This window comes from Oryctolagus cuniculus, chromosome 3, assembly GCF_051225735.1.
Source record: "Oryctolagus cuniculus isolate XC-2025 breed Fujian yellow rabbit chromosome 3, ASM5122573v1, whole genome shotgun sequence".
Lineage (NCBI taxonomy): Eukaryota > Metazoa > Chordata > Mammalia > Lagomorpha > Leporidae > Oryctolagus > Oryctolagus cuniculus.
In genome coordinates, this window is record NC_142869.1 from 68,953,394 (window position 1) to 68,973,044 (window position 19,651).

The 19,651-nt window shown below is 40.1% G+C and overlaps 1 protein-coding gene and 2 long non-coding RNA genes across 10 annotated transcripts in view; 2 read left to right on the forward strand and 1 right to left on the reverse strand.

Annotated features, from left to right (window-relative positions):
* The window catches only part of METAP1D (methionyl aminopeptidase type 1D, mitochondrial), a 99,361-nt gene that overhangs the window by 7,335 nt on the left and 72,375 nt on the right, over window positions 1-19,651 (reverse strand). For 5 of the 8 annotated variants that reach the window (XR_016230794.1, XM_002712288.6, XM_070070689.2 and 2 more), the window contains 5 exons: window positions 10,490-10,647; window positions 8,254-8,403; window positions 6,715-6,863; window positions 6,101-6,143; window positions 2,340-2,503 (listed from right to left, as the gene is read on the reverse strand). Coding sequence is in view for 7 of the 8 variants with exons in the window: in XM_002712288.6 (XP_002712334.3) it covers window positions 2,340-2,503; window positions 6,101-6,143; window positions 6,715-6,863; window positions 8,254-8,403; window positions 10,490-10,647 (664 nt within the window). In the remaining variant the exon portion in view is untranslated. Of the gene's footprint in view, window positions 1-2,339; window positions 2,504-6,100; window positions 6,144-6,714; window positions 6,864-7,713; window positions 8,404-10,489; window positions 10,648-19,651 lie in introns of all 8 variants that reach the window. The other 3 variants (XM_070070690.2, XM_070070691.2, XM_017342930.4) reach the window with 2 other exon arrangements.
* LOC149127381 (uncharacterized) lies at window positions 111-2,398 on the forward strand. Its single transcript, XR_016230800.1, has 2 exons — window positions 111-246; window positions 2,188-2,398. It is a non-coding gene; the product is annotated as an uncharacterized LOC149127381 (long non-coding RNA).
* Window positions 9,192-10,707, forward strand: LOC149127382 (uncharacterized). The gene is made up of 2 exons (XR_016230799.1): window positions 9,192-9,315; window positions 10,405-10,707. It is a non-coding gene; the product is annotated as an uncharacterized LOC149127382 (long non-coding RNA).

Consider the following 19,651-nt stretch of genomic DNA (forward strand, 5'->3'; position numbering starts at 1 on the left):
TTTCAATTCTACTCTTCTTCTTCTTCTTCTTTTTTTTTTATGTAGCTAGAATTAATGCAGTGCATATGTAATGAGATGCATTATCCTGCATGGAGATTTATCAGATTTTCCGACTGAATGCTATGCTCTGCTAGTTCGAGCTGGAGTTCACCTGCATGTTGGTGTGGCGTGTGGCTCTTTTTTGTAAAGAGTTAAGTCGTACACAAAAAAAGGGAACAAAGGTCAGCACCCAGCCGCCACTTGAATGTGAGATTTTTCTTTTTATTCCCCTTGATGTATACTAGCCTCTGTGTTATTAGTCTTAATGATGGAAAATTGTAGTGTTGATACAAATCTTTTTTTCAAAGTAGTAGGCGGGAGCTCCATTTGTTAGTAAGTTTTTTTTGTGACTAAAAGCCACGGACAGTACATTTATGTAGCAGTAAAAGGCCTAGATGCTCTTTCCATAGCAGAGCTAATTATTCCTACTGTGACCTTACTGATCTAGCCTGTTCCTAGCGCAGCTCATCTGCACGCCTGTCCCTCTGTGTAGATGGTGTCAGAGAATATGAAAAACCCTATAATGAAACCATTTTCATGATGGAGAAAGGCTACTGGAGTTGCACTTGCTACAAAGAGGCTCAATTATATGAGTAATTGTGATAATTTTCTACATTCATAGCCTTCAATGGGGAAAAAAGAACGAGAGCCACAAAGGAAAATTACTTTAACAAGAAAGTACAGAGAGTAAAAATGGAAGAAGAGACAAAAAGGGGAAAAAATAACCAGAAAAAAAGTTTAAAAAATAGATCTGGAGGGAGGAATAGCGAGACAGGGAGAACAACAGAAATGCTCAAAAGCCCATGTGCAGCTGTGGTGCACAATTAAATTGAATTTTTTTTCCTGCAGTTGATGAATGTGACTACTGCAAATGTGCCTCTGTAGTTAGCTATCATTTGTTGTTCCGTGACAGGAAAAGGATAATTACCTCTCAGAGAGAATCAAAGGCTGACATGCCCTTTAGACACAGCCATGAATGCAGAGCTCCATAGAATGCTTGAATAAGAATCCAGTGTTCTCTGCCCCCTTCCACTGAAGAACAAATTTTGTTAAAATGCAAGAGCACCACCAGTAAATTTGTTGAACCCTAGGTGTTCAAAAATACGAGGTGCATCTATCGACTCATCCCATTTGCAAAAATAAAACTGCATTTTGAATTCATTTCTATTATATTCATGGACAGTAAGATAGTGAGATATGCATTAAATTTCTTTTCCCAGTAGGGGTCTGATTCAACATTTCCTATGAAAGAACAGAGAGACACTATCCTTTTTTCCCAGGCTAGTTAGCCTATAATTTAAAACTGTCAAAAACACAATTTTGTTCAAAGTCTTCAATAAAAGCTTCTCAGATATAACCCAAAGAGATTTTACTAAAGTTTGATTCAGACACTGTTACAATATTTTTAAAGCCATAAATACATTTAGCTGATATTTTACTGCCTTTTTTCTTAAAGTATTTGAAGGCGTGCGAAGGAAAAAGGCAGCATCTTTTCAAGGTGACTAGCCTTCCATCCTTCAGACAAATGGGAAGTATTCAGTGGTGTATATTAATGAGGACAGAACTTTAAAGGGTACCGATGTGATCATCTTTAACAAAATGCACTACTTTTCAATGAAAACACATACTCTGCCTGTCTATTTCAAAACAGTTAGGGGTAGAAAAAAAGACCTAAAAGTAGGTGACAAAGAAGAGTCTTGAATTCGGAAAACACACACACTCAGAGAGCAAACACAGAAAAAACACTGTGCAGAAAACAAACAATGGTTTATAGGGAAAATGAACCAGACAACAAAAAAAGACAGTGGACCACAAGCTTTTTGCTAATCTACGGATTTGGAAGGTAAGGCTTGCTGGAGCTAACACGTTTCTTCTTTGTATCACAAGAGTACATTCTACTTCATTCCTTGATAAAATTCAGCTGTCAGCTGTCTCCTGAGACAAGGGGTCGGGAAGCTCATCCCCTGCTTAGGCACTTCCTTCTGTCTGTGCTGTGCTTTTGAGAAAGGAACACCACACACCAATGTATCAAGCTTAAACAAACGCAACCCTATAAATATTGCTTGCCGCTCCAGTAAGTTTCTTTGCTGACCCTGCTATAATTCACTTTTTTAAAATCTTTTTTTTTTTTTTCTTCCCCCAACCCAGGGAACAACACTGCAGCCTGGCAGTTCACATACTGATATCAGACTGAAATGATGGTTTGGAATCACAAAACATGTCATCAGCTTTAAACCAAGCCACCAATAACCTTTGTACCACTTGCCAACCCTCCCTTTACCTGTCAGTGCAAGGCTTACCTGATTGTGTTTCCAATTACAGAGAAGGGAGCCCCCGCTCTGCAGGCTGCAATTGCTTCATCTCTACACCTCCTGGCAACCTCCACTAACTTTTTACCACAGTCATCCACATCGCCCACCAAAAATGTCTCAGAGGTGTCTCCGTGGTAGCCGTTGAAATAGACCTAAACACAGGCAGACATTTTACAATATGTCCTTGTTTGAAAATCTACTCTCCTAAGTATACATTATGTTCATGTGGGTCCTCAATAGTTTCGTGGGTTTTTCTCCTTCCAGAATCACTCTCAAATCTGTCTATTAAAAAGGAAGAAACAGATACGCTGGAACCTTGCAGAAACTGAAGAGGAAGACAGCGAACGATATTACTGCAAAATTTAAAAACAAGTGATTAATATGGCTACTTCAGTATTACTATTGTAATATTTTGGTTCTGCACTTTATTCCCGAGAAGACAGAAGTGTATATGAAAAAAATTAGTTACCAAAGACACTGACCTATAATTTCTATAACAGATGTAGAGAACTAAGACATTAACATAGTGAAAAGTTTCTTCAGGCTCATGAAGATTTGCTTGATCTTTTATTTGCCAGTTCTCTACTGGGAAATGATATGTAACGACAAGAAGAAATAAGACAAGTATATCAATAGAGGAGAATTTTGTTCAAAGAACTGAAATGGTTCAATACAGCAATGAAACATGTTATAGGAAAATCCTGTGTTCAGAAGTGAAATCTTAATGAAACATTCCAGATAGCAGAATGTTAACAGAAAACACTAGGGAAGGATTTTTTTGGGAAGAATTAGAATATTAAAAAAACAATTTTAAGAGTAAAAATACAGAAAATGTAATTTTATCAATCTTCAATGATTCAGAAGCCCTGTAGGATCCTGAAAGACACCACATTCAATATGAAAAAAAATCAATGATTACCAAACACCATAATAAATATAGAAGGCAGAGCAGATTGCTTGAATACTGATCCCTGGATGCAGCACAGAATTTGTTCTTTTGCATAAATTTGTCTAGCCTAATAATTTCTCAGATTTCTTTTTCTCATAAAGCAGAATGTAAAAATTGTTGTAAAAAAGATATCAATGTGAGCTTTCTGTGAATTTTGATAGTGAGTTAATGTCTTAAATCTGTACACTATTCTGCATTTTAAGAACGCTCTCCCACACTGAATTGTCTTTATTGGATCTTCACCTTGTGAGTCAGTAGACCAAGGCACAGACAGGTAACTTGCTGAAAGTTAGTGGCAGAACACGGAGGTAGACCCTGGTTCATAGAGCAGGTTTTCTCTGCCAGAGCAAATTATCTTGAGTACCTGGCAAGACAGTAGTTTATACACTCATTCCACTCACAGTCCTTTGCTGTTTAGAAAACTGTTCCGATTTTATATACAGAAAAATAAAATTTGGTAATAGAAGAGCAATTATCAAGAAAATTCGTAGCTGTGAATGTTTATGTAGCTGATATTTATGTAAAATGTATTTTAAAAGTCTGTCTTTTTTTGAGCTTTGAAAAATGATTACTTGGAAGATTTAATGTATATGGAAATATAATACTTTTGAAAAGTCTGTGGTAGTCATCTATATCTACTGTTTGTACCTATTTTCTTACTAACAATTCTGTTTTTAATTAAAAAAGTATTCATTGTTAAAATGTATTTGAAAGGAAGAGAGACAGAGACAGAGATGAAGAGACAGAGATATTTCATCCTGGTTCATTCTTCAAATGCTTTCAACAGTTGGGGCTGAACCAGGCTGAAGCTGAGAGCCTGGAACCTGATCTGAGTCTCCTACTGGGTGGCAGAACCTTCACATGTATGCAGGCCATCACCTGCTGCCTCCCAAGATACGCATTAGCAGGAAGCTGGAGCTGGAAGTGGCCTTCAATCCCAGACACTCCAATATGGTATGAAGGCCTCCCAAGCAGCATTTTAAACTGCACCAAATGCTGTCCCCTGTAATTCATTTATTTAACAAATACTTACTGAAGAAGTATTATGGGCATCTCATTGTGTTTTGCAAAAACCATTCAACTTTCAAGAGGGGAAGAAGTCTAGGTGCTTATACTGCATACTAGACATAAACAACCATAAAATGCAATGAGTACTTTCCCACAAAAGTACAGGATCTGATCACAGAGTCGTCCATTCAATGAAAAATTTCATAGGAACAAAATTTGATAAGGAACTGACTTATATGTTTCCTAGATTCCTTCACATTTCTAGATACTTAAAAGTATGTCACTTTGTTTTATGGCTTTTGTAACTGGTAAAATCATTTGAATGTTGAAAATGAAATTGTTTATTAGAAGTCTTCAGGAAACTTAGAAAAGGAATATGAGTAGAATATTTTCTTTGGACACATTGAAAATAGTAGGGCAGAGTATGCTGATTTCATTCAAAGCAGTAAAATTCTACTAGAGGGTGATTAGGTGAGATAATAAATGTAAAATCCTAATGTCAGGTATAATCCAAAGTAAAAGTGTATCATGAACAAGACTTGACTTCAGGTACACTTCATAAAATGCCTCTTTCGACATGATTTTGAGATGGAAAGATACCAAGAGGATCTATATAGAGAGCAAATGTTCAAGTATTCTAAGTAGGACAAAATGATACAGGAAATAGTATAGCAATAAAAGGATCTTTGGCTATATCCTCACACAAATTGATGTGAAGAAAAAAATCTTAAACTAATGCAAACAACTAAAAATCTGACCGAATTCAACTACTGGATGCCTATTTCTACCTTATTCCCACTCTTACCTAAGTTTCATGGTCTGCATATAAAATAACTATTATTGAGACTATTTCCTCATTAATAGAAACTGAATGTTGTCCACCGCAACTAGCATTCATCAGATGTTTAAATTTTATTTATTTATTTAAAATGTGTTGAGTATTCACCAGATGTGTAGAATTTATTTACAATCTATAGAATTCAAAGGAAGCGTTACAAATAAAATTTTTTAAAAGAACATGAGTATATATAATTTAAGTCTGAGAATAGTAAAAGGCTAAGAAAACCAGAACAGATTAGCTCATACAATTTGGAGTCCCTGTGTTAAATTACTTGGGCTTGTTATTTAAAATTTCTATTAACCATTTGGTGAAAACTGACGTTCACAGAGAAAACTACTCTGTTTGCATGCCTGGTGCTCAAGGTTCTCTAGACCAGAAATGGAACACGATGTTACCTTCAGGGATTTTAATAAATCTAGGGAACACTGCTAGCAAAAGAGTTGCTGTCCAAATAGACTGACACACACAGGCCAATGTAGCCCCTAATGACAGAGTAAGATAATGACAGGCCCCACTCAAAATCAGCAGGAAGAGGAAGATCAATCTTGGCAGAGTGAAGGAAAAATGCTGGCTTTCTTCGTGTTAGCTCATCTCATACATATCTAGCTTCAGCAGCTGCCCAGTGCTGTGGTGCTCTGCATTAACTACACAGTGGATCAATAACAATTACACCTTCTCAAAAACATGACACATAGCAGGATTGGGTTGACATTTCACTTAGGCCAACATTGATCTCAGTGCATCTGATTCCAGCCCTAAATTCAAGTCAGGCCTGGGTTTACTTGGAATAAACACAGAGTTAAAGACAAAAAAGGAAACCAGCTGCTTGCGTCTGGGGCTACAAGTAAACAGCACTTCACTGGCACAGCTCATGTTTTCAATCCACCCTTCCTGTTGCTACCAGCAATGCTGAAGTTGATCAAAGACTATTTTTTTATATGATTTACTCACCGTGACATCAATGTTGATAATATCTCCATCCTGAAGAGGTCGACTGAAACATAAACAGCAAAAACATGGGTGATAGACAGGTCTCAATAAAAGGAATAGAAAAATAATACCTAATGACTAGAATCACAACTCCAATGAGTCACGTGATAATCTGGAGTGAAAGAGGAACAAATGGAATAACTGTATCTAATCTTTACCTTACATTAGTCACATCAAATTTTATAATACACAATATGAATGCATTGCCACTGTTGATAATTCTTTAAAAAGATGTGCTTATTACTTACCTTAATTTTACTAAGAGCCATGATACTAATTGATAACAAAAAATGTGTGTACATTTGGACTTTTATCATTTTTATATTAAAATCTAAGAAGGTAAAAGAAATATTTAAAACAACTTTTTTTTAGGTTAGAAACTGCTTTAATAAGCATTGAATGGTGGCAGTTATGTCCACTTAGAAGCAAAATACTTCCAAATTTGTTTCCCCATCACCAGCTTCTGAAGTTCACGGGTGGGTTTCAATTGAATATAGTGTCTTTCAACTTATGATATAGACCTGGTTTCATGTTTTAGTTTCCACAGGACCAATATGTTATTAAAAAATGAATACCTGTCAGGAATACCATGACAGAGGACGTTGTTTACAGAGGTACAAACAGATTTTGGAAAACCTCTGTAGCCTAGAGGCGAGGGGTAGGCATTGTGACTGATGATTTCCTGATGGACGAGGGCATCTATCTCTTCAGTTGTCATGTCAACCTAAAATATTAAACAAAGAAATTGTGCAGTGACAGTTGAAGACATTTACTGTATTTATCAACCTGGATATGCTATGTCTACCGTAATGACTGTATGAATTTACCAGGGTAAATTTATGGTCTAACATTTTAATTAATTATGACTAATGTTAACAGTCCTCAATTGTGCCTTTTTGACAATCATTTGGGTATATGACAGAGTTATGGGCTATTAGGAAGTTGAAAATTTAAACTGTAGGACCCTTTAAAATCGTTTGTGAGTCACTAAATGAAATGATTCCCTTTTAGCCTGGAGATATAAAAACGTGCGTTCTTTGACAATTCCTTCCTCTTCCTCAGTGGTTAGTGCTCTGAGCTGACTGGAACATAAAGTGATGCTCAGAAGGATCTCCAGTTTCTACGACAAAGCTGAACACTAGGCCAGCGCACAAATTCTCATCCCAGGAGGGGGTTCCAAGGGTTTTGTAGCAATGGCATGGAGACTGGGGGTCAGCATTGAAAAACCCGAGTCTCAGACATTTTATAGACAACTGACTTTCACTAACCTTGATTTCTTCCATATCTAAACAATAAACTTTGCTTTTAAATTTCCCCTGACATCCAATTACTCTCAAACTAAGAGAAAACTGACATGGAGTTTTATAAGCACATGAAGACTATTTCTATAACACTGTAAGTCAAACTAAAATTGTAAAACAAAAAAATCATTTATTAAACGTCAACTATTTCTTTAATCATTTTCTTGGAGTTATTTTATATTCACATGATGCTTAATTATGTGGCCAAAAGTTATGACACACAACCATATACGTGATTCTACCTTTGAATCTCGCTTCTGAAGTTCTGCCTACCTCTTGGAAACCAGAGGTCCATATTTTCTTTCTTGATTCTTCTATAGCAGGGTATTGTAGATTATTACTAAAGAACTAAATCTTACAGTAGGATAGTTTTACATAATTACATTGGTATGTTATCCATAGCTTTGTGCATCTGGTCTGATCTTTCTTTGCAGAGATAATGCAAGAAAATAGGAGATAAAACACAAGGTAGAGCAACTCTTCAGACACAGAAAAAACATGGGAAATAAAAGCAGACACTGAAGGCAGGAGTAAGGGGGCAGAAGTCAAAGCCATTGCCATGGACCAACTTGGATATGCTAATGGGTTCAAAGTGTTTCTAGAATTCTGCTAGTTAAAGCTGAACTTGGATTTAAACCATGTCTTGAATAAACACATAAAATAATAAAATCCCTGCCTGCCATCCTGAGGCTTTACTTAATTTTTTCCAGACAAATGAGATGTGTACAAAAGAAGTATTAGAGGCAAACAGGGGAAAACGCAGAGTGCTTGCTGCCTGGGAGGAGCTCATCCCGAGGTCTGCTGAGACGCCACCTTTAAACTCTTCCCGGCCAGCAGGAGGACGTGACGGGCCAGCTGACAGGCCTGACGGAGCCCTTGAATCTGATCTTCATTCTTAACTTCTATGCTGTCTCCCCAGTCGGGCACAATGCCTGTCGTCACATAGTCTGGCTTCTTTATGTGCTTGAGGAAGAAGGATTGAAAACGAAGATCAGAACTCAGCGCACGACAATGGGATCATTTTGTCGGACACAGCCTCCTGCTTCATGGAGCTCTGCCCTTCCTGCCGGAGGACCGACCTCCGAAGCCAGCACAGCAGACCCTCCAGGCTGCCCCCGGTTCCTTCCCCTGCCCTTTTGAACTTAACATGGCCTGTTAGCGCTGCCTCTGGATGGTCTGCTAACCTTACCACGCTTTGACTTAAACTGGACTCAAGTAGACTTCTGGTCAAAACAAACAGTGGTTTCTTTTCTTCCTCCGCCCAAGCCCACTAGAAGTAAACCACTATTGATTTAAAAAAAAAAAAAAAAAAAGAGAGAGAGAGCGCGCGCGCCAAGCTTCCAGTTTGCCAAATGATTCATTAAGACAAAGGTAAGATGTATGCAAAGGACAGCTCCCAACACCCTCTCTGCACGGAGGTTTGTAAGAGGGCTGACTGACGGTAAAGCCCACTGAAGCCTTTTGCATTCACCTCTTCCACTCTGCAACCATACTCAAACTGAGAGGCTGGCGGAGGAAACAAAACAGCTCTCTTTCCTTTTCTTCTCCAAGTACATAAAAATTACCTAGAACATTTCCTTCATTTGTTGAGAACAGACAAAAGCCCCCCCCCCAACCCCCTAAACTCAAAACATTCAACTCTGATCACTCTGGTAGACCATTTCTCCAGCAGTATTAGGAAAATAAATAGTCTCTGTCACACAGAGCTCCTTTCAGTCCCAAGGTTTCGCATAGCTCTTTGCAAACTATTTATAGCAACTGCTACACCAGCACTGTTGAGCGGTACACAGTAAGGCTACATGGCAGTTTGGGACAGGAAGCTGAGCCAGGTAACACTCTTCAATGGAAACATCACAGCAAGTCTGCAAGGTTGAGGTAGGACTCTCTTCTTTGTGAAGTGCAGCCAGCAGGATTTGAGGAGTCACTTATTCTCCCGTTTTGATGGGCTTTTCTGGTCCAGGTAATGCCACTGCCTGGTTTGCCACAGCTGAGCTCTGCGGGACGGCTATGCTCTTACGGCTACCCGACCAGTGCCAGCTAACACCCACCAGGTCTCCCTCAGAGAGCATGTGTTCTCGTCTCCACTCTGCTTTGTGATGGGGCCAGGTGACAAGTATAGGCAGAGGAGAGGGGCTGGTGGGTTGCCACTGAAATTGTCTACAGTGTCTAAAACAACATACTCACCTGCCCGGAGACTTTCTTTCCTTTTCTAGTAAGGAAAAATAATGTCCATTTTGTGGCTAATACCAAATGCTTGCTCTCACTGTGAGGGCCAGGCCTCAGTTGAACTTGGAACATGTGCTGGGCTCTGGGGGCCCTTCTGTTTCACCTGCTCTTGCCACAGAAATGGGCCATTTACTTTGAGGAAGTATAACATACTTAACGTTAACGTGGGCTCAGTGGGGAAAAATACATAAAAGGAAGAAATCAGGCAATTTTTATGACAAATCTGAATTTCTTTTAGCTATTCTCCTTCCTAAAGAACTCACACATCTCCTTTACATTGCATTTTGAAAAATGGGTAGACTCTATCTACAGAATTGTACTCTCTGAAAAAAAAAAAAAGCAAGAATACTCTGAGATAAGAGACTCATTTAACTTACTCTAGAGGATGATTCAAAGACAGCAGCGTTAATAATATGGAAAATTTAAGAGCAGGCTTTAAAACAGCCATCTAGTGTATTAGTTTCAAGTAATCGCTCTAGAATCACCCCAGTTGAATAATCAAGTTTTTTCCCTCAAAGAAAGTTAGGGAACTCTGTGTGTGTGGCTTTTCTTTCATGTTAGAAATTCAATATAAAAAAATTCTACGATAGACACTTTAATCCTAAATAAGCTAAGTAATTGTAAATTCAGAGTTTCAGTTTTAAAAATTAATGCTGTAGAACTACAGGATGTTAAAACTTCTCGCATCACAATTTAAAATCACAAATCAAGTTTTTAAATTGTGACTGAATGGTCCAGAAATCAAATGTGTGAAGACGTTTGATGGCTTCGGCAGTCATCTGTGCTGGCTGGGAAAGGCGGGAGATAAGCGGCCACACCGTACCTTGGGGACTGGATGAGCTGAAGAAACCACAGCCGGCCAAACTACACTGTGCGAGACAGTTCTTTGTCTCCGGAAGAAGAAATTTCTTCTTTGTTGATTGCTTGACTGCTTGTGTAAGTAGATATGATTGAGTGGTGAAGAGAAAATTCTCTGACAACCTATGAGCAAAAACAGACATACTTTAATTAAAAAAAAAAAAAAACTAGCATAGCTCTGCACTTTAAGATGTTGTGGTGTTGTCTATTAACTCATTATTCTAATCCTTTGTGGACTCAAAAAGGAAAAGCTCCAAATAGAAAAGAGAGCAGCAGCGTTCTGAGTTCTAGTACAATAGGAGTGCAGAATATTTATTAGCTAATACTATGTTTACAGAGACGCTTCACAATGGAAAATCTAATCTAATGGGAAACAAACATATAGAAACATCTGCTGTGCACCGATCTATAAAAAGAACAATTTCTGCTGTGCTACCTTATGCGGCCATGTCCAGGATGACCCTAGATTCAGGGCACTGTTTTGATGGCTTTATACTCTTTAAAGCCGTTTTCCTTTCAAGAATCACGGACAAATTGCCAGCTGCACTTTGTGCCCTCCATAGGATTACTACTCTGTGTTAAGTTCATGTGCAGCGAGGCATTATACTGAAATTCATTGTGATGAATGTTCCAGGCAGATAAAGACCAAATAGCAAAAATGTAGAGGTGATCCTGAGGGAAAAATCAACATACGGTCCTAAGTAGCTGCCACAGGTATTTACAGACATCTATCGACATTTTCATGCACATATCCTTTGCAATTCATCTCCTAGGACTTTATCCTGCAGCTAACAGACAATGAGAGACGGGGATGGACCCTTACGGCAGCCTTGCTCGTGGTAGAATAAAACAAGAAACAACCCACATGTTTCCAAATGAGAAACAGCAACAGAAACCATGAAATATATTGTGGTATATGAAGAGATCTCAAAAAGTTTGTGGAAAATGCATGGTATAGAACAACTATGTGGATTTCAAAAGTTTTTGCACTAAAATAAACTTCATTTTCCACAAACTTTTGGAAGTACCCTTGTATCTACACAACAGATATCTCTGGAGCATTAAAAGAGAATCAACTAGGACTGGATGTTGAGCCTAACGGCTAAGACACCCATGTCCCACATCACAGCGGGTTAGACTGGGCTTCACTCTGCTTTAGCTCTTGACCCCAGATTCTCACCAGTGCAGACCCGCAGAGACAATGGTGAGGACTCAAGTAATTGCTTTTCTGCCATCCACGTAGGAGACCTGGATTGAGTTCCTGGCTCCTGGTTCTGGGCCTAGCCCAGCTCAGCTCAGGTCATTGTGGGCATTTGGGCAGTGACCCAGTAGGTGTGAACTGTTTTCCTTTCTATTTGTCTCTCAAATAAAAAAATAAATAAAAATAAAAAAAGCTAAACCATCTCCATAAATTGATACAGAAAGAGATCATAATAATTGTTGGGGAAAAAAGCAAATGCTCAACAATATGCATAAGAAGCTCAGTAATATAAAAAGAGCTTATACATTTATATATACTTGTACATGGCTATAAATTGAGGGCAATTTCTGGAGCATGTGATTGAGGCTGGAAATGGGGAGGAACACTTTTTGATTCATTTTATTTTCTTCTATGTGTTAGGTTTTTTAAAGCATCCACTTGCATTACTTGTATAATTAAAAGAATAGTTTAGGGGCCAGCATTGTGCTCAGCAGGTTAAGCCTCTGCCTGCAATGCCAGCATCCCATTTGAGCCAGTTTGAGTCTTGGCTGCTCCACTTCTGATCCAGTTTCCAGATAATGCACCTGGAAGGCAGCAGAAGATGACCCAAGTGGTTGGGACCCTGCACCCATTTGGGAGACTTGGATGGAGTTCCAGGCTCCTGGCTTCAGCCTGGCTCAGCCTTGGCTGTTGTGGCCATTTGGGGAGTAAACCAGTGGATACAGGCACTCGCTCTCTCTCCCTCTCCTCTTCTTCTCTCTGTAACTCCGCCTTTCAAATAAATATTTTTTAAAAAAATAATAGAATAATAGCTTTTTAAAATCCCCAACAGGTCACAGCTACATTAGCAGGATTGGTCAACTACAACCCAAGGGTTAAATCTGGCCTGATATTTTATTTTTTTGAGATTATTTGAAAGAGAGAGAAGAAAGAGGGGACTCCCATGCGCTGATTCAGTCCCCAAATGGCTGCCACATGTAGAGCTAGGCTAGGCCAAAGCCAGGAGCCTAGAATTCTACTCAAGTCTCCCAAGTGGGTGGAGGTAGGCTGGCTACCCTCCACTGCCTTCCCAGGTTTATCAGCAGGGAACTGGATGGAAACAGAGCAGCTGGGACTTGAACCAGCACTCATATGGGATACTGGCATTGCAAGCAGTGGCTTAACCCACTGACACAACACTAGCCCTGTTACTTGTTTTTATACAGACCAAGATCTAAAAATAGTTTTTACACTTATAAATGGTTGGAAAACAATCAGAGGAAAAAGAACATTTTGTAACACATTAAGTTATAAGAAACTCAGATTTCAGGGCCCCAAAATAAAAGTTTTCTGGACTTACTCATTTACAATGGTCTAGGACTGATTTTGAGCTATGGTGGGTAGAGCTGAGTGGTTGTAACAGACCATATGGCCTACAAAGACCAAAACATTCACTGCTTGGCCTTTAACAGCAGAAATTTGCCCTCTCCTGGTCTAGAGCACTCATTCTCAAAAGGTAGCTCCCAGATCAGCAGTATCAGCACCACATGGGAAAAACATGCAACTTCGTGGGCCCCTCCTTGATCTACCGACTCAGAAACTGGGGAGGAGGTCAGTAATCTGCATGACAACAAGCCCTCAGTGGTCCTGAGGCACACAGCGTTTGCGAGCTAGTGGCACAGAGTAGCATTGCAGCTGTGACACACAGGGCAAACAGGAACTGCAGGTGAGTATAGCCCCAACACTCAGGATCGCCAATGGAGCCAGGAAAAACTACAGATGCAAACAAACCCCTATGGTCAATGAGTCAGTGTCATAAGTTTCATTTCACTAATACTGTTTTTGTTTTATTTTAAAGATTTATTTATTTCCACGAGAGCATGTCAGGCATGGAAACAGTGTGGCAAAAAGTGTCCTCCATGAAGGGCTTCTGTGGGTGAGACCCCAACAGAGAGACTTGGCAATCAAAGAAGGATGCACTTTTCTCTAAAGGGAGGAGAGTACTTCCACTTTGCTTATGGACTTGTCTAAATACTGAAGAAGTTTGTGGATTCAAAAGGCTTCCTTAGCCTAGGCAGCTCATGTCATGAGCCTCGGGTAATCACTGATGTCGTACATAAGGGTGTTAATTGTTAAATTAATAACACGCGTCACTGTGCACTTACTTCCCATGCAGAACCTCTGTGCTCAAAGAGTTGGATAATGAGAATTAATAGTAATGCTTGATGGGGGAGATTTATGTCATTTTAATGTACTAAGTGGAGGACATTATCTATATATCATAAGCTACAGTAATGTCTAAGTGCTCACAAAAGATGCGCCATTCTTGGGTTCTTCTCCAAAGTTAACTCCCTCAAAAAAATACATATATATAGGTAAGCCAAACCTCAGAAAGTTTTACTTTTATTGAATTAAAAAAGTACTTTCTTTCCTTACTGTAAAAACAATCCTGTTGGCATTCTATTGCACAGTAGGGTAGTAACAGTTAACAATAACATACTGTACTTTTCTAAATGGCTAGAAGAAAGACTTCTGAATGTTCACACTACAAATAAACCTAGAATATATGAAGCAATGGGTGTTAATTATCCTAATATGATCATTACAATGTATGCATGTATCAAACTATTGTACCCCATAATTGTACAATTACTGTTTGTCAATAAATAAAAATTAATTAATTAAAAGAGAAGTGATTATGAAACTCAATAAAAAAGATTTATTTGAAAGCCAGAATTACAGATGGAGAAAGGGAGAGACAGAGATTTTCTACCTGCTGGTTCACTCCTCAAATGACAAACATTTGGGTCACCTGCTTCTCTCTCAGGCCATTAGCAGGGAACTGGATCAGAACTGGAGCAGCCAGGACATGAACCAGCACCCAAATGGGATTCCAGCATCACAGGAGGTGGCTTTACCTGCTACACCAAAATGTTGGCAGCTAATATGTTTTTTTTTTTCTTAAAATATTTATTTATTTTACTTGAAAGGCAGAAGAACAAAGAGAGTCCTCCCATCTGCTGTCTCACTCCCCACATACCTCCAACAGCTGGGGCTGAGTCAAATTGAAGCCAGCAGCTGGGAACTCCACCCATGTCTCCTACACCTCCAGGAACCCAACTATCTGAGCCATCATCTGCTGCCTCCCAGGGTGCACATTAGTAGGGAGCTGGAATTAGAGGCAGGGCTGGTCTCAAACTCATGCATCCTACTATGAGATGTGGACATCTTAACTACCACACCAAGTGTCCTCCGCAATGACACAATATTGTTGAACCAAACTTACAGACGTACTTGGGTACTGTGAGAGTGTTTCAAAAAGTTTGTGGAAAATGGAATTAAATTCATTTATGTTGGTGCAAAAAATTTTTGAAATCTCTGCATAGAAGTCTTCAAAAAGCTCATGAAAAAAATGTATATTCTGAAAAAACTATGCATGGGTTTCAATTTTTTTGCATGAAAATTAAAGTATCTTTTCATTCTATTTTTTTCATGAACATTTTGAAGTGCCTTTGTATTTCAAACAATTCCAAACACCACACAAAAGGCCATAAATATATTTTCTTTAAAAAAAAAGTTGCTTCATAGAGGCAGTCATTTATTCTGTAGTTGCTGAAATATGGTATTTCCCTCATGATTGATGGAGCAAGAATGAAAGCAGATCTAAAGCACCCCACCGCTTTTCAGTTCCTTGCCTCAGTGACTGAGGGCAGATCCCAACCCGCTGTGTTCTTCCTCAACCATTAGCCCACACCCACCTAGTTTGAAAAACACCTGTAAACCAGCTTAGCCCACCTACTGAAAACAGCCCTGCCTATCTAAACGCCTAATCTGTGTGAGGGTAGCGCTCCACCACTCTCACAGGTCCCTCTCTGGTTTGCCTCCAAATAAACCTGTTCTGGCTATGGAGTTCGTTCCTCCCTGCCTTCTTTCCTCCCTCCCTTCTTCCTTCCTTCACTCAGATTGTCAATGGATATACGAGGGACAGGGCAGTGTCCCAAGAAAAGCACATCATTGGAAGGCCGAAGCCTGGACTTTGGTGGTTTCAGCCCTACCATTTGTTAGCTTGGGGCCCTGAACAAGTTTCCTCTTTTGAGTCTCAGTTGAGAATTAATTGGAATAGGAATCTGGCAGTGCCCTGCATGCAGCAGATGCCCAAGAAACAACTGTTCCTTCCTGAATGCTCCAAAAGTTTGGGAAAGAAACATGGGCTCCATGCTAGCTTCTAGTACTATGTGGTCAATTACCATACACGGCACTTTACATATGTTGGCGCAGTAATCTCCGTAAGAACCCTGAGTTCTTATGAACTGTTACAGAGGCATACAAAGGCAGATGGGATGGCCTCCACAAAGAAGGGGCCAGTGCTGTGGTATAGTAGGCTAAGCCTCTGCCTGCAGCACTGGCATCCCATATGGGCACTGGTTCAAGTTCTGGCTGATCTTTTTTTTTTTTTTTTTAAAGATTTCTTTATTTGAGAGGTAGTGTTACAGACAGAGAAAGGGAGAGACAGAGAAAAAGGTCTTCCATCTGCTGATTCACTCCACAGATGGCTGCAACAACCAAAGCCAAGCAGATTAGAAGCCAGGAGCCAGGAGCTTCTTCCAGGTCCCCCACATGAGTGCAGGGGCCCATGCACTTGGGTCATCTTTTACTGCTTTCCCAGGCTATAGCAGACAGCTGGATCAGAAGGATTCATACCAGTGTCCATATGGGATACTGACACTGCAGGCTGCCCACTATGCCACAGCACTGGCCCCTGCTCCACTTCCAATCCAGCCCCCTACTAATGGCCTGGGAAAGCACTGGAAGATGGCCCAAGTACTTGGGCTCCTGTACCTGCGTGGGAGACCCGAAAGAAGCTCCTGGTTCCTAGCTCCTGGCTTTGAATCTGCTCAGCTCCAACTGTTGCATCCATTTAGGGAATGAACCAGCAGGTGGAAGAGCTGTCTCTCCCTCTTTCTGCTTGTAACTCTCTCTCAAATAAATAAAATCTTAAACAAAAAGGGTATTTACTTCTCTCTCAGGCCCAAGGAAAAAATAAGTGGACACATGGAGATACCAGAAAATGTAAAAGGCACACAAAATTATTGTTAGAATGATGATTAAGTCATTTCCCCCCAAAGTGGTGACAGCTTGATTTCATTCATCCATGCTCTTTGGTCAAGCTCCCTTTGCCAACCAGACCATGCTTCAGTGAAGGGTGAACAGAAGCAGCCACTTACAAGACACACAGGTTTTCCTCCTGAGGAAAGTGTGCATTATGCCCAGTATTAATCAACTGAATACAAAGAGAAGCTGGAACAACAGTGCTTTAACCCAAAGTTCAGGGGCCAGTGCGGTGGCACAGTGGTTTAATGCCCTGGCCTGAAGCACCGGCATCCCATGTAGAAAATGAAGTAAAAGACAGTCATCTGGCATGGTGGTTAAGATACTCCTTGGGACACACACCCCACACTAGAGGGCCTGGGTTCAAGTCCCAGCTCCACTCTGGATGCCAGGTTCCTGCTAATGCAAATCCTGGGAGGCAACGGTTTATGGATCAAGTACTCAGGTCTCTGCCACCCATGTGGGAGACCCAGACTGAGTTTCAGGTTTCAGGCTTCAGCCTGGCCCAGCTCTGGCTGTTGTGGGCAATTGGGGAGTGAACTCCCAAATGGAAGATTCTCTGGCTGTCACCATGCCTTTTAAATAAAATAAAAATTAAAAATTAAAAAATGTTACAGTGGTTAAGAAAATGAATTAAAGGATAAGTTTATTTTGGTACAAAAATTTAGAAATCCATGCATGTAATGAGGTCTTCAGAGTTCTTGGGGGGCAGGAATTCGGCAGAGCAGTTTAGGATACACGCATCCCATCTCAGAGTGCCTGGGTTCAAGTCCTGGCTCTGCTTTTGACTCCAGCTTCCTGTTCATGTGTGCTCTGAGAGGCAGAAGGTGATGGCCCAAATAGCTGAGACCCTGCCACCCATGTGGAAGGTTGGGTTCTGGGCTCCTGGCTTTGGCCTGGCTTAGCCCTGGCTATTGCTGCACAGCGGGGGAGTGAACCCACAGATGGATGATCTTTGACTCTCATTGTGTCTGCTTTTCAAAGAAAAAAAGTTCTTGGAAAATGTTTATTATGAAACAAATTATGAGACATAAATTTCAAAATATTTTTGTACTCAAATAAACCTTTAATAACCCCATTTTGCATGAACTTTTTGAAGTACTCTTATATGTAAATCATCATTTAAAAATGTGTCCCATAAATGCTCATTTCTTTTCCTTTTCCACTCTTCAACATATTTACCTGTGGGGCCTCTAAGGGCCTCTAAATTCTTTCACTCAACAATTAATGAACTTACAGGATTCATCTCATGCTCTGGACACAGGAATACAGTGGTGAACATGGTAACAAACTCCCTGGCCTCATGGAGCATACATTCTTGTGGTACGAGAGACAACAGGCAATCCAGCAAATACGTGAGACTGCATCAGACATGCTTTCAATGGTGAAGGAAGGGCCAGAGACACAGAGCACTGCACGGCACCTTGAAATTGAAGTTCTGCCGCTCCTGCCAAGAGCTGGCTGCACGACCTGAAGCAGCTACAGTGACAGCAGACACTGACCCAGAGCTTACAGGTGCCAAGCTCTGTGCTCAGCACTTCACAGAGAGGCTTAGCCAAATGAGGGAGCTGGACTTCCTACTTTGTGAGGTCCCTTAGCACTACCATTTGTCATGCTCCATCCCAGGCAATGGGATGTTGGAGCATTTGATTAATTTTAGGACTCATGAAAATTTTCCTCAATGTGACTGATTACACGAAAGAGAGATCTTCTTTATCAGTATTATCAAGTACAGAGTCACCACAGGGGAAATCTTTTCTATGTACTTGAACTTGAAGTCATCAGACCACTACTAGGATATCTGGATGAGGCTTTTGAGACATTCACTTTTAGGATGATCACTGTTACCTGTCCTGCCAGAGGGCAGGCTCACTGCTGGAACGACGCGGCATACCCACACGCCTGGACGGCACACTCCCACACATCAGGAACACAGCCTGAACAAATCCAATCTGTTGACAATCACCGTTCTGTAGTGCACTCAGCAATTCCACTTTCATAAGATGCTTTTGTAGTTGAAGTGAAATCTCTTTTTTCAATCTGATTAAAGACACCCTATCAATGTTGTCATAAGGTAGCAGAATAACAAGGTCCCACACGGCGTTTAATCCACAACTGTTCATTACAAGCCAATGGGGTCTAGTGTTTTCACAGGTGAAATGAAGAAATGGGTAAATTATGGAACCTTTGAAAGATAGGAGTCTCCCAGTTAATGTGGCAAACAAAAAAAGGGGGATTCCAACCATGTTTATGTTTTAATTAATAATTACGAATTAGAGAATGAGCAAAATTAAAACTTCCAGCCCACACTATATTCAGCATTACAGAAAGGATACCCAAACCACAATATCTGAACTAGATCTGCTGAGATTTTTATATAAGTATAGGATTTTATATAAGATTTTCTATTTAAGTATGAGATCTTATGTAAGATTTTATATATTTTAGAAAAGGTCTGTTGAGATTTTATATAGAGCCACCCCTCTCTATCCCCCAGTTCCACACCTGCACATTCTACATTCATGTAGTCAAGCAGCCACGGAGAGAATTACATGTGTGCTCAACATGTACAGATGTATTTTCTTATCATTATTCCCTGTACAATACAGTATGAACTTTTACATAGCATTTAAATTTTGTTAGCTATTATAAGTAATTGAGAGATATTTTAAAGTATACAGGAGAACATGCACAGTTATATACAAATACTGCTCCATTTTACATAGGGCTCTTGAGCATCTGCAGATTTTGGCATCCATGGGGTCCTGGAACCAATTCACGATGGATACTAAGAGATAACTGTACTTTGGGCCGGCGCCACAGTTCACTAGGCTGTGC